At 42.1% G+C, this 14,847-nt stretch overlaps 1 protein-coding gene across 2 annotated transcripts in view; it reads right to left on the minus strand.

Moving 5' to 3' along the window:
* The window catches only part of LOC126469547 (glycine receptor subunit alpha-3), a 478,682-nt gene that overhangs the window by 188,785 nt on the left and 275,050 nt on the right, over window positions 1-14,847 (minus strand). For both annotated transcript variants that reach the window (XM_050096664.1, XM_050096663.1), the window contains exon 3: window positions 57-207. In XM_050096664.1, the coding sequence (XP_049952621.1) occupies window positions 57-207 (151 nt within the window). The remainder of the gene's footprint in view (window positions 1-56; window positions 208-14,847) is intronic.

Below are 14,847 nucleotides of genomic sequence, written 5' to 3' on the forward strand. Positions count from 1 at the left end.
ATATTGGGGTCATAGAAAGATGTGAGGTATGTATACAAAAGTGATTTCTTAATTACCATAGCATTTTCGTCAATGGAATCCAGACCCATGACTGTAACGTGAAAATAAACGACTGTTGGGCTTCCATCCTTCTTCGGTGGTCGCATCTTATCGTACAGTTTCGGATCTTCTGGGAGAATGTCGTTAAATGTGAGGCTTGTTGACATTCTGAAAAATTAGGACACATTTATTCAAGCATTCTTCTAACTGTGGTATCATAACAAACAGTAATTTTCGTGAGCACAGGAAATTTGGAATTGCGTAAGGAAATTAGGATAATCAGCGCTAAAAAGCTTAAATGTAATTATAGACTCTTTTCAGGGCATCACAGACCATGAGATTTATTTTATATTACATTATATCAGGTCACCACACTGCCGGTTATATCATCTATTTAACACATTTTCTTCTTAAATATCCTACTCTATATCACATTTTTTCACTAGATTCAGTTGGAGATAGATGGACGTAAATCGAATGTACGCTATTCAAAGAATTCATCCCGCCATGCTCTGGAGCAATTTAGGGAAACAACGAAGAACCTAGAGAAGAAGAGCTGACGAGCATATGAACAGTGATCCTCTCAAATGTGGGAAAAAGGAAGATTATGGTTTCATATCCCGTCGAAGATGACGTAAGTAGAGACGGGGCTCCGTGGGTGAGCACGCTAGAGACACTATTCAGTCGAATGCCATCTTCCAGAATGCATTGTTCAGCATCATACTCTATGGAGCAGCATTAGGTGCCATAGTTAGAGGCGGCTGGAGATTGTAGAACCCGAAATGGTTCCCTTCTTTCAACGTATGCTTGGAACGTTCATGGAGGTACAGTCATGGAAATAAGTATTCATACAGTAGGTAGTGACAAACTACGATGGTGTGTTGAGATAGTAAATTACCCACAGCGCCTTACGAATAAGTACGATGATGTAGCGTCAGATAACCATGTTCTTGGTGATGAAGCTTCACGTATGCCATGAATCTATTCTGGGAAAATAAAATATGTTACATTCCGCACGGCCTACGACAGGGCAAAATGTATTCATACAGCGGACTACTTTCAACCAAACAAACGGCTGACGCAGCCCCGGAGTGCATGCCACACTTGTGTAGTCGTGTGGCGGCCGTGAAGCAACAGCCCGTCGGACGGGGTACCGTGGAACAGCAGAATGGGCCGCAAGGGGAAGGAAACTACCATTGAGGAACGAAACACCGTTGTCGCCTAATATCTTCGACACAAGTCGTATGCCGAAATCGCGAACATCATAGGACAAAGCCGAGCGACTGTGCAGTCTATTATTAAGCGATATAAGAGCAGACATGTAGTAATAAACAGTGAACGACACGGTCGTCCACAGAAGCTTACAACAAGAGAGACCAGAATGCTACTAAGAATCATCAAGAAAAACCCGAAAACGACAGCGTCGGCACTATCCGCATATGTACATGACCACTTCCGAAAGGACATCACTCCAAGGGCAGTTCGAACCATTCTCAATCGTTCGGGCTACAGAGCCAGGGTCCCGAGACGAAAGCTCTACATCAGCAAAAAGAACAGGAAGTGGCGGATGGAATTCGCGAAACAGCATGTATCCAAGACAGCAGACTTCTGGGATACTGTATTGTTTTGTGATGAAAGCAAATTTAATATCGTGCACAATGATCGTAGGATATTGGTCTGGAGAAGACCGTATACAGACCTCGACCGAAACAACATTCAACCCACGGTGAAGCACGGAGGTGGTGGAGTGATGGTATGGGGCTGTATGTCAGCCTCCGGTGTCGGAAAATTAGTGTTTGTGGAAGGTACCATGGACAGGTTTGTGTATATGAACATTCTCAAACGGAACTTACAACAGAGTGTTGACGCCTTGTGTCTTCCTAGAAATTATTACTTCCAACGGGACAATGATCCCAAACATACGGCGCAAATTGTCCGGATGTGGTTGACCTACAACACTCCACACTCTCTTAAAACACCAGCTCAGAGTCCGGACCTGAATCTCATCGAACACTTGTGGAGTGAGCTGGAAACACGAGTGAGAAAACACGATATCTGTAGTAAGGCCTCTTTGAAAGAGGCACTCCTTCGAGAATGGGAAGGTATCATGTCGGAAACTACAAGAAAATTGGTCCATTCCATGCCACGGAGGTTGCGAGATGTAATACATCGGAAGTGTATGCATACGAAGTATTAAACATGTTCTGGCTTTGTTAGAAGTGTCATTTTCTGTTGGTGTATGAATACTTAATTCCCAGCGCAGTAGAGAACTTGGCAGACGTTTTTGTATTTTGTTTCGTAAAGGGTTACTCATTCTCGTTCTATATACCAGCATAGCTGCATTGGCGACTGGCCAATGTGTATAGTGCATATCCAATTATTGTTTTTGGTTTCGTATTGTCAATAAAGGCAGTTTACTTTTCCACGCTCTAGTGTATGAATACTTATTATCATTACTGTATGTTCCGTCTATGCAACTATGTTAGTCCTTTATGTGTGGTCCTGACAACACTGGAAATCGTAAGTAACACGAAACGATAATTTCACCTCACAAAGTTCGTTGTTTCTAATCTGAAAAAAACAGGAGAATGACATGACAATATGTAAAGTAGTAGCATACTGTAACTGCTATACAACACTGAAGACGCTTTATAAATAAAATAAGCGAAAGGTGTATGGCAAAAAACAAACTGCTTTTCATTTAGTTGCATACAGAACCGATAGAGGTACTCAAAGTACCCTCCGCCACACACCGTCAGGTGACTTGCGGAGTATGGATGTAGATGTAGACGGAACATATCTCCATGAATTTTGAAGAAACTAAGGAACGACGGAAAACGGAAAAAATGACGATTTTGGAACATTATTCCCACAAAACAATGTTCAGCCAGACGCTTCACGAATGGCTCCAAAGCTGTTATTTTGTATCAGAGGTGTCGCATGTCATGAACTCCGGTCTCGCAATTCACCAGCGATTTTGCATGCTGAGCACCTTCGGCATATCACTAGCGTACGTCTTGCGACGTCCGTTCAGTAGCTAACACAGCTGAAGTAACGACTTTGATAGAAGCTACGTGGGAAATCGGTTTCCAGGAAGATATTCAAAGGTGCCTAGAGTCCATGTCACAGAATGTTAAGATTCTTAACACAGTGAGTGGTAGTTTCATTAAATGTTTTTGGACATGTATTACGGTATTATTCCTCTATAGCAGTGGCCGTCAAACTTTTTTGCACAAGAGCCAGTACTGAAATTATGGGGCCGCACCTCGGGCCGCACGTGTACCGTTCTTATTACTAATTGGTAACCGACATAAATTAGTATGTTATGGTTCCCTAGTACGTCCCGGCCGCCGTCCCACAAATATTAATAGTCAAAGGTTGGCGCCTTAGGGAGAACTTCTTGTCGACTGTTTTCTGTCTCAGATTGCTGCAGCGAAGTTGTGAAACTGTTGACGAAGTGTTGTTGTGTTGTTGTGTTGTCTGTCTGAGCGGACGATTAATTGATTTAATAACATTAATTGTACTTATGTTTAAATGCCTTTTGCAATATGAGACTCGATCTCAGATGTTTACTAAATGTTTTGAATGTCGTTTTTCTTCCAAAAATTGAGTTATATTACAATAGCCGTAATTTAAATTCGTATTTTTTGCTACAGAAATGTAGCTCATTTGAAGATGATGGTCCCCATAATGCGCATCCACGAATCCATGTTACATCCGTGGCAAAATTTATACCATAGCAGATGACCGGTATGAGTCGTGGGTTATCAGGATTGGATGACAAACAATTAAACATTTCCCCTCCCACATCCTCTAAGCCCTCTGCCCCTGAAGTAAGAGGCCGACTTTACTTATATCACGGTCGAATTCGCCAGCGTCAATTCAAATTCAGAACGTTTTCAAAATATTACTGTCTCTGTATTTTTGTTTGTTACTGAGAGGGCACCTACACGGATGTGTATTCCACATCTCCTTCTAAACCACTGGACCTGTTCCAACCAAACTTACTGCACATATCAATTACAGTCTGGAAATCATCACTGTGAGGGTAAGAATTTCCTACCTACCAAAGTGGTTGGGTGAAAATGCAGTGTAGCTCAGGAGGCACGAATACCGACGTGTTAATAATCCCGTATATGGGAGTGAGATCAGTTACAAAGATGCAACAAACTTTGCACGTAATTCCAAGCCTTTAAGAAAAATTTTCTCGCTGACATCCTCCACAAAATGATGAAAGGAAAAATGTTTTCATTTACTACATTTTCCCTGTTCATACAGTAAGATTACAACATGAAGCATGGCATCTTGATTTATTACTTCTTTGCTGCTACCTCTATTCACAACACATTATTCATACAGTATTCACATATACCACTGAATGTACCAGAAAAATTATATCAGTCTACGACATATAGTTCAGGAGATGCGATGTCATTAACACTGAGATGCGTGGAAAACTGCCGCAGCATTCAAGATGTTTAAATTTATTACTTCGTTGCTACTAACTCTATTCGCAACACCTTTCACAGACAATATCCATATCTGTCACTGAATCTGCCTAAAAAAAATATATCTTTGCACGGCACGTAGTTCATGAGATATGACCTCAAATACTGAGATGCGTGTTAAACTGCCGATCATGCATGACTTAATACTTTATTGCGTCTTTACTACTATTTCTATTCACACACATTTCGCACAAAGTATCTAAATACACTATTAAATGAACCTAAAAATTATGTTATTGTACGGTACATAGTTCAGAAAATACAACGTCATAAAATTTGAGCTGCGTGAAAACGAAGAGCAAGGTGAATTTCGGTAGAGATACAGATGAAATATGTGTACTAATACATGTGAAATATATTAAATATATGTGAAATATATTTGAGATGTACTTACGCAGCCAAAGCCATGGGTAAAAAGCTCATCCTAAACTCCTGCCACAATTTAAACCAAATTTGGTATACACATTAATTACAATATCCTCATCGGAGGTGAGGGTATCATCTGGAGTGCCCCATGGAAGTGTGGTAGGTCCGCTGTTGTTTTCTATCTACATAAATGATCTTTTGGATAGGGTGGATAGCAATGTGCGGCTGTTGGCTGATGATGTTGTGGTGTATGGGAAGGTGTCGTCGCTGAGCGACTGTAGTAGGATACAAGATGACTTGGACAGGATTTGTGATTTGTGTAAAGAATGGCAGCTAACTCTAAATATAGATAAATGTAAATTAATGCAGACGAATAGGAAAAAGAATCCCGTAATGTTTGAATACTCCATTAGTAGTGTAGCGCTTGAGACAGTCACGTCGATTAAATATTTGGGCGTAACATTGCAGAGCGATATGAAGTGGGACAAGCATTTAATGGCAGTTGTGGAGAAGCTGGATAGTCGTCTTCGGTTCATTGGTAGAATTTTGGGAAGCTGTGGTTCATCTGTAAAGGAGACCGCTTATAAAACACTAATATGACGTATTCTTGAGTACTGCTCGAGCGTTTGGGATCCCTATGAGGTCGGATTGAAGGAGGACATAGAAGCAATTCAGAGGCGGGCTGCTAGATTTGTTACTGGTAGGTTTGATCATCACGCGAGTGTTACGGAAATGTTTCAGGAACTCGGGTGGGAGTCTCTGGAGGAAAGGAGGCGTTCTTTTCGTGAATCGCTACTGAGGAAATTTAGAGAACCAGCATCTGAGGCTGACTGCAGTACAATTTTACTGCTGCCAACTTACAATTCGCGGAAAGACCACAAAGATAAGATAAGAGAGGTTAGGGCTCGTACAGAGGCATATAGGCAGTCATTTTTCCCTCGTTCTGTTTGGTAGTGGAACAGGGAGAGAAGATGCTAGTTGTGGTACGAGGTACCCTCCGCCACGCACCGTATGGTGGATTTCGGAGTATGTATGTAGATGTAGAGATGCGTGAAAAACTGCCGCATGATTCAAGATGTTTAAATTTATTACTTCGTTGCTACTAACTCTATTCGCAACACCTTTCACAGACAATATCCATATCTGTCACTGAATCTGCCTACAAAAATATATCTTTGCACGGCACATAGTTCAGGAGATATGACCTCAAATACTGAGATGTGTGAAAAACTGCCGATCATGCATGACTTAATACTTTATTGCGCCTTTACTACTATTTCTATTCACACACATTTCGCAAAAAATATCTAAATACACCATTGAATGAACCTAAAAATTATGTTATTGTACGGTACGTAGTTCAGAAAATATAACGTCATAAAATTTGAGCTGCGTGAAAACGAACAGCAGGGTGAATTTCGGTAGAGGTACAGATGAAATATGTGTACAAATACATGTGAAATATATTAAATATATGTTAAATATATTTGACATGTTCTTACGCAGCCAAAGCCATGGGTAAAAAGCTCACCCTAAACCCCTGCAACAATTTAAGCCAAATTTGGTACACACATTAATTACAATAAGGACAGAAATGCTGTGCTTATAAGAATCACCAGCGTCCTATTAGTGTGAGCGTGATAACGTGGAGAGAGAAGGGGGAGGAGGAGATCGACAGACAGTGAGGGGGAAGGAGGAGATGGGCACAGATAGGTGGAGGACGAGATGGATAACGGAACGGGGGGATGGACAGAGAGAGGAGAGAGGAGGAGATGGAAACAGAAAGGGAAGTGGAGGAGATGATCAGGGAGAGGGGGAGGAGGAGATGGACAGAGAGATGGGGAGAGTGGACAGAGAGAAGGGGAGGAGGAGATGGGCAGAGAGAGGCGGAGGAGGATAGATGGACAAATACAGGGGGGAGAAGAAGATGGCATTGGAGGGGGAGAGGAGGAGATGGTCAGAAGGCGAAGGAGATGACGGTCAGAGGGGGAAGGAGTAGATTGATATAGAGAGTGGGGAGGAGGAAATGGACACAGAGAGGGGCAGGAGATGATGTACAGGGTTATTACAAATGATTGAAGCGATTTCACAGCTCTACAATAACTTTATTATTTGAGATATTTTCACAATGCTTTGCACACACATACAAAAACTCAAAAAGTTTTTTTAGGCATTCACAAATGTTCGATATGTGCCCCTTTAGTGATTCGGCAGACATCAAGCCGATAATCAAGTTCCTCCCACACTCGGCACAGCATGTCCCCATCAATGAGTTCGAAAGCATTCTTGATGCGAGCTCGCAGTTCTGGCACGTTTCTTGGTAGAGGAGGTTTAAACACTGAATCTTTCACATCACTATGCGTGAAACTTGCCCGCACGCTTTCAACCGTTTCTTCGCTCACTGCAGGCCGACCCGTTGATTTCCCCTTACAGAGGCATCCAGAGGCTTTAAACTGACCATGCCATCGCCGAATGGAGTTAGTAGTTGGTGGATCTTTGTTGAACTTCGTCCTGAAGTGTCGTTGCACTGTTATGACTGACTGATGTGAGTGCATTTCAAGCACGACATACGCTTTCTCGGCTCCTGTCGCCATTTTGTCTCACTGCGCTCTCGAGCGCTCTGGCGGCAGAAACCTGAAGTGCGGCTTCAGCCGAACAAAACTTTATGAGTTTTTCTACGTATCTGTAGTGTGTCGTGACCATATGTCAATGAATGGAGCTACAGTGAATTTATGAAATCGCTTCAATCATTTGTAATAGCCCTGTACAGGGAGTGGAGATGGAAGTGGTTGCAGAAGAGGGGCTGAAGGAGATGGGCAGATACAGGGTCAAGGATGAGATGGACGGAGAGAGCGGAAAGAAAGAGATGGACTAGTAGAAGAGTGGAGTAAATACCTATCCAGGCAACGCCGGGTACTAATCTAGTATTGCGAGAAAATACTGCTGAGAAATGCAGGCCCCACGAATACTTGATTCGAGCCGTGGGCTGCCCGCAGGCCGCAGTTTGACAACCACTACTCCGAACTGTTAACCGGCAGCACTGTAGGGATATCTGTGGAGAAGCCAGACTAACATATGGTTTTCGAATAGCAGCAGCAACCATTTAAGTAGTCCGAATGATTCCTCTGGCTTTGTCAAATGGTGGAATTGCCGGTAGTGTTCGTGGCATTAGTAGGGAAAGAAACATAAATGAATGTGTGAGAGAGAAATTGGGGGCCGACGACTTCTCATTGTTTTTTGTTTGTTTGCTTTGCGCATAATTGTAGCTACACAGCGTTCAGTGTTAGTCGGTTGCTTATTTTATTTCCTTACAATATATACATTGCATTTAACAAGTAATAAAAGTTAACTGATCGGGTAACTTCTGCGGTTTGACGTAACCAAAGCAATATCTTTTGATGCAAGTACAGTATACATACACAAATATAAAAAAGTCTATATAGTTAGTGTTGTTATTTTATACTCAACCATCATGACGAAAGGCTAGAGTTTCAAAAATAGTTCAAATGGCTCTAAGCACTATGGGACTTAACATCTGAGGTCATCAGTCCCCTAGACTTAGAACTACTTAAACCTAACTAACCTAAGGACATCACACACAAGCATGCTCGAGGCAGGATTCGAACCTGCACTCATAGCAGCAGCGCGGTTCCGGACTGAAGCGCCTAGAGCCGCTCGGTCACAGTGGATGGCCCTAGAGTTTCCTGTTATCATTGATAAGTCTGAAAGTTGTTTATGAGTAGCAGAAACATGTTTTATATAAGCTCGACGAAGTATTGAAGCGACGTTTGATATGCTTTGGTTTTGCGGTTTTCTTTAATTTAAACTTTTTTTTTTAGGATACTGCGTTTTCTAACACTACATGATAAATCTAATTTTTTTTACTACAACAGTCCTCTATTTCACGTCACAAATCAACAGTACTCGAATAAAACTTGAGTTAAACATTGACAGTTTCCATTTTCCTATAAATACTGTTTATTTTTAAGTAACAGATAGGAGGATGAGTATGTAGAACAAAAATGTTCCTAAGGTTACATGCCCCTTTATGTACTGTCACTGAATTTCTAGACGGTTCACCGCTTGCAGATACTAGGGAAATCTAGTAAGACACTGATAAAAAACAAAAATAAAGCGATCGAAATGAGGTAACGACCGATAAGTATGCAACACCTAACGAACAGGTAATACAGTTAAGATCTTAACTGACCCACGATACTAAGAAAACTACCGTAGTATATGCTTACTTATAACAGTGTATGGTAGACTGAGGCAGTTTTACAACTCTAAGGAAAATAAAGCTGATGTAGAATGAATGTCGAAAATTCGTGGGAAGGTATTGTGATACGAGTCGGTAGTGGGCTGATGAAGGCTATACAGTGCCTTTGCCTTCCTACAGTCCTGGTAGACGTGAGTTTCTGAGGCCCCACGTTAAAATCGCTTGCTGTGTGGCTCACAGAGACGACGCGACATCCTTCGTCAAAAATTTGTGGTCATCCTGTAGGGTGGTTTACACGTTTGGTAACACCGTCTCTGCAATACTGAAAATCCACGCTGACCTCAGAAACCCTAATTACTGTGTAATCCCCGATACGCTATGACCCATGAGTTTAGCATCGATTACCAGCCCACGTCCAAAGTTTGTGAACTCGTGACGTGCCGCCTTGTTCACTGCGCAACTGTTTGCAACAGACTGCTCAGATATCGTATCTGAACTCGCGCCATGCACAACGTCTATTTGCAAATTTCGGGTGTCTTACACGGGACAACTTTCTCCTGACTTTTGGCCTCTTAGTTTATTTCCCAAAGCGATGCAACTCATCCGTGCGGTTTAACGATGCTAACATCAACCTGTGTATAATATTCCGGCGGTAAAATAGCCCCCGATGGGGACTACTCAGGAAGATTTTGTCATCAGAGAAAACAAATCTGGCGCTCTACAGAACTGACCGCGAACTCTTTGATCCTTATTGTATACATAGCACAGAGAACTTGAAAAGGGAAATGGATTATGTGAAGTTTGGTATTTCTGGAATCACTAAAATGCGGTGGCAGGATGAACAGAATTTTTGGTCTCGTGAGTAAATGGTTATCAACACAAAATGAAATAAGGGTTATGTAGGAGCAGGTCTAAGATGAACTGGAAAATGGGAACGAGGAGGGTGAACCACTATGAATGGCATGATGAGCGGATCATCGCACACAAGATAAACACAAAGCCACAACCCATCCCTGTATTAGAAGTACGAATGAAAGTCATAAGATTTCAGTTATCAGCTCAAAAAAAATAAAGTTAGGCAATTAATGTTTTGTCTGTTTGCAGATATATGTACGCAGTCCTCGTACACACTGAAAACGGTGCGTCACAATATTGTTGCACGCCGCTAAACGAGTAGCTACTCTACCTGCAAACAGACAAAAATTAATTACGGCGCTGTTGACCTCACCGTTCAGTGCCCTATAACACCAATCGTATCACAAATTAATTACGGAACTTTATTTTTCGAAGTGATAATTAAAACTGTATGTCCACTTCTCATACACATGCCTAGTAGCTCCACAGCTGCTGCTGCTGCTGATGATGATGATGGGACTGAAAAAAGTGTGATGTAATGAAGGAAGTTATTCAGTGAATTAAGAGAGATGAAAATTTAAATATGATGACGGGCTGGAACTCGATAGTAGGAAAAAGGGACAGGTAAAATACTAGGTGAGTGTGGACTGCAAAAAAGGATTGAAAGGGGAAGCCGCTTAGTAGAAGTTTGCACAGAGCATAACTTTGTCATTGCGAAAAATTGGTTTAAGATTATTATGAAGTAAGGTTGTATGCGTGGAAGGCACCTGCGGACACTGGCAGGTTTCAGAGAGTTTGTACAGGGTGTTTCAAAATTCTAGGTGTTATAGAGGGGACGTAATGGGGAAGGTTAAGAAATTCATGTCTGGAAATGTACGATTTGTATGTAACTTACGTTTGAAGGTCCGATCGCTTTCAAACCTCCTGTTTCATGGTACACACGGAGCGAAGACAATGAGCTGTGATGTGTGCTCTACAGACACCCATGGTACGGGCAATGTTGCGTGACGAGGGACGCCCTCTTTACAGTCGAAGTTGCTGCTCGTCCTTGGAGTCAGTCAGCCTTCCACTTTCTCGCAGGCGTTGTTGTAGTCGAACGTAAATGTGGTGCTATCTTCTCAGTTCGTGGGCGTACCGCGAAGCGGTAAATTTGAAAGTGATCAGATCTTTAAACTTATTTTGCATCCAAACGACACATTTCTGGGCATGGGGTCATAACAACACCTTATTTACCAAGTCCCCTCTACAACCTCTAGAAGCTTGTAATAAGAATGCTGAAGTACTCTGTATAATTTATAGGCCGTGTTTTAAATATGCCAAACTTCTGCAGGAGGAGATATGGACTCTTACCATAATTTGCTAGTTGCGAAACTGGAGAAACGTAGGATATTAAGGAGATGGGAGAGGGGTAAGTTGAAACAACGAGAGGTTGTTGAGAGTTTCAAAGAGAGCAGCCTTACGCAACAACTGACAGAAATAGAGAAAATAAATACATCAGAAGACAAAAGGTTAGCTCTGATAAATGAAATAGTGAAGACAGTAAAGTATCAAACAGGCTCAAAGACAAGCCATAATTTGAATTTTTGGATAACACAGGAGATATTAAATTTAACTGAAGAAAGGAGTAAATTTAAAAATGCAGTACACGAAGCAGGCGAAAAGAAACACAGGTGTATAAATAATGAATCTGACACAAGACGTAAATTGGACAACAGGAGAGGACATAGTTGAAATGTGAAGCTGTAGTAACAAGCAGGTCTTTAGTAATGATGGACGTCAAGCGTAAGAAAACTAAGCAGATCAGTGTGTCTTCTGTATTTATTGTTATTTAAATGAAGGAAGTATTACACGCAACATAAACTACAGTCTAAGAAACACACACACACACACACACACACACACACACACACACACAGACACACACAGACGGTGCAGCACGAAGGAATTATCCACATGGGACGGAAATCGGTAGATATGATGTACATGTACAGACGAACAGATCATTAGAGTTTCAACAATTTCAGAAAAATTGGATGGTTTATTTGAGATAAAGAGCCCCACGAATTGAGCAAGTCAATAAAGTGTTGGTCCACCTCTGGCCCTTCTGCAAGTAGTTATTCGACTTGGCATTGATTGACAGACTTGTTGGATATACTCCTGAGGGATATCGTTGCAAATTTTGTCCAACTGACGCGTTAGATAGTAAAATCCCACGTTGGTTGGAGTGTCTTGCCCATAACGCTCCGAACGTTCTCATTTGGGGAGAGATCCGGAACCTTGCTGGCAAAGGTAGGGTTTGACAAGTATGAAGACGAACAACGGCTTGACGTGAAGGGCAACAAAACGGGGCGTAGAATGTCGTCGATGTACCACGATGTTGTAAGGGTGCCGAGGATGATAACCCAAGGGTTCCTGCTATGAAATGAAATGCCACCCCATCGGGTATCCCACTGCTGTTAATAATTGGTTCCTTTTACCTTTTACTGCCCCTCCCCCCCCCCCCCCCCCCCAACCGACTCAGATGATCCAGCTGCTGAACAGTTCAAAGAATACTTAAGTCTCACTTGAAATAGGTGCCCCCCTCATACAATTACAGTTGGTGGTGTCCTTAATCTAGCGAGACTGAATAGTATAACACCCAAACCCACCAAAAATAAAGGCAAAATACACCTATTTAAAAAAGCAGATAAAAATTACTTGGCGCCTTCCTAAGAGACAGTTTCCACTCCTTACAGTTTGAATATGTAAGCGTAGACCAGATCTGGTTTGGATTCAGAGAAATAGTATGGACTGCAGTTGAGAAATACAGGGTGTCCGAAAAGTCTTTCCCTGATTACATAAATTGATAACTCAGGCTAGAAGTATGATACAAATATGAAACTTGTGTTGAATTGTTTACAACTATCAAAGATTTTTTCCTGTTTTAGGTTCGCAGTACGTAAGTAGTGGATGAGGTGCAGTGCCCAAGAAGCCATGTTAACCAATCAGGAGAAGGCACAGTGTGTCCTGTGGTACCATGAGACACGATCACCAACCACAGTGCAGAGACACTTCCAGACAGCATTTGGAAGGAATCCACCTGATGTCAAGAGCATTAAAGCCTGATATGAGAAGTTCAAGAACACAGAATCGGTTGCTGACCTTCCGAGGTCTGGTCGACCAAGAACCTCAGCAGACAGGGTGGAAGCTGTAAGGCAGTCTTTTCTGCGAAGTCCGAAGAGATCGGTGCACAGGGCCTCACGTGAATTACAGATGCCAAAAAGCTCTCTCCATGACATTTTACACAAACGTTTATTGTTTCGTGCATACAGAGTGCAAATCGTTCAGGCCTTGTTGCCCAATCACTACACGTCGCTATGACTTTGCGGTCGAAATGCTATCACGTATTCAGGACGATAATGATTATCTCAGATGAATTGCCTTTTCCGACGAAGCGACCTTTTTTGTCACTGGAGTAGTGAATCGCCATAATGTGCGCATTTGGGGTTCACAACCCCCTGGCGAGGCCATGGAGTGCACCAGAGGCAGTCCAAAGGTGAATGTTTTTGTGCGCGCTATTGCACGATCGAATTATCGGGCCATTCTTCTTCGCTGAGGCTACCATCACATCTGCAGTGTATCTGGACATGTTGCAACTGTATGCTGTTCCTCAGCTGCTACAGTATCACCCCGATGTCTTGTTTCAGCAAGACGGTGCACCGCCTCATTGGGGTTTGGACGTCCGTGCCTATCTCGATATGACCTTTCCTGGACGATGGATTGGTCGTGATGGGCCAACGGTTTGGCCTCCACGCTCTCCTGACATAACCCCATTAGACTTCTTATGTCAGGGACGAGGTCTACCGAACTCGTGTACCAGACTTTGAAACCCTGCGGAAACGGATAACCACATCCCTCCAGTGATGTTGGCTAATGTGTGGATGGAAATTGAATATCGCCTAGATGTGCTACGTGCTACCAAGGGTGCTCATGTGGAAGTTTTCTGATGTGTGAAAAAGACTTTGATAGTTTGTAAACAATTAGACACCAATTTCATATGTGTATCTTACTTCTAGCCTGAGTTATCAATTTATGTAATCAGGGAAAGACTTTTCGGACATCCTGTATATACCAAATAAATTATTAAGATATGGTACTGATCCCCCGTGGTATACAAAACAGGTCAGAACACTGTTGCAGAAGCAACGAAAAAAGCATGTCAAATTTACAAGAACGCAAAATACCCAATATTGGCAAAGTTTTACAGAAGTTCGAAATTTAGCGTAACCTTCAATGCAAGATGCTTTTAATAGCTTCCACAACGAAACTCTGTCTTATAATCTGGCAGAAAACCAGAAGAGATTCTGGTCGTATGTAAAGTACACCAGCGGCAAGACACAATCAATACCTCCACTCCGCGATAACAATGGTGATGCTACGATTGACAGTGCCGTTAAAGAAGAGTTATTCAACACGATTTTCTGAAATTCTTTCATCAAAGAAGACGAAGTAAATATTACAGAATTCGAATCAAGAACTACTGCCCACATATATAATTTACAAGTAGATATGCTCGGTGTAGTGAAGCAGCTTAAATCATTTAATTAAGGCGAGGTGTCCTGCCCAGATTCTATACTAGTCAGATTCCTTTCATAGTATGCTGATACAATAGCTCCATACTTACCAACCATATAAAACCCCTCCGTCATCGAAAAATCCGTACGTAAAGACTGGATAGTAGCACAAGTCACACCAGTACACAAGAAAGGAAATAGGAGAGCTCCGCTGAATTACAGACCCGTATCGCTAACGTCGATTTGCAGTACAGTTTTGTAACTAAGTACACTGCGCTTGAACATTATGAATCACCTCGAAGAAAAC

Source organism: Schistocerca serialis, chromosome 3 (assembly GCF_023864345.2).
Source record: "Schistocerca serialis cubense isolate TAMUIC-IGC-003099 chromosome 3, iqSchSeri2.2, whole genome shotgun sequence".
NCBI lineage: Eukaryota > Metazoa > Arthropoda > Insecta > Orthoptera > Acrididae > Schistocerca > Schistocerca serialis.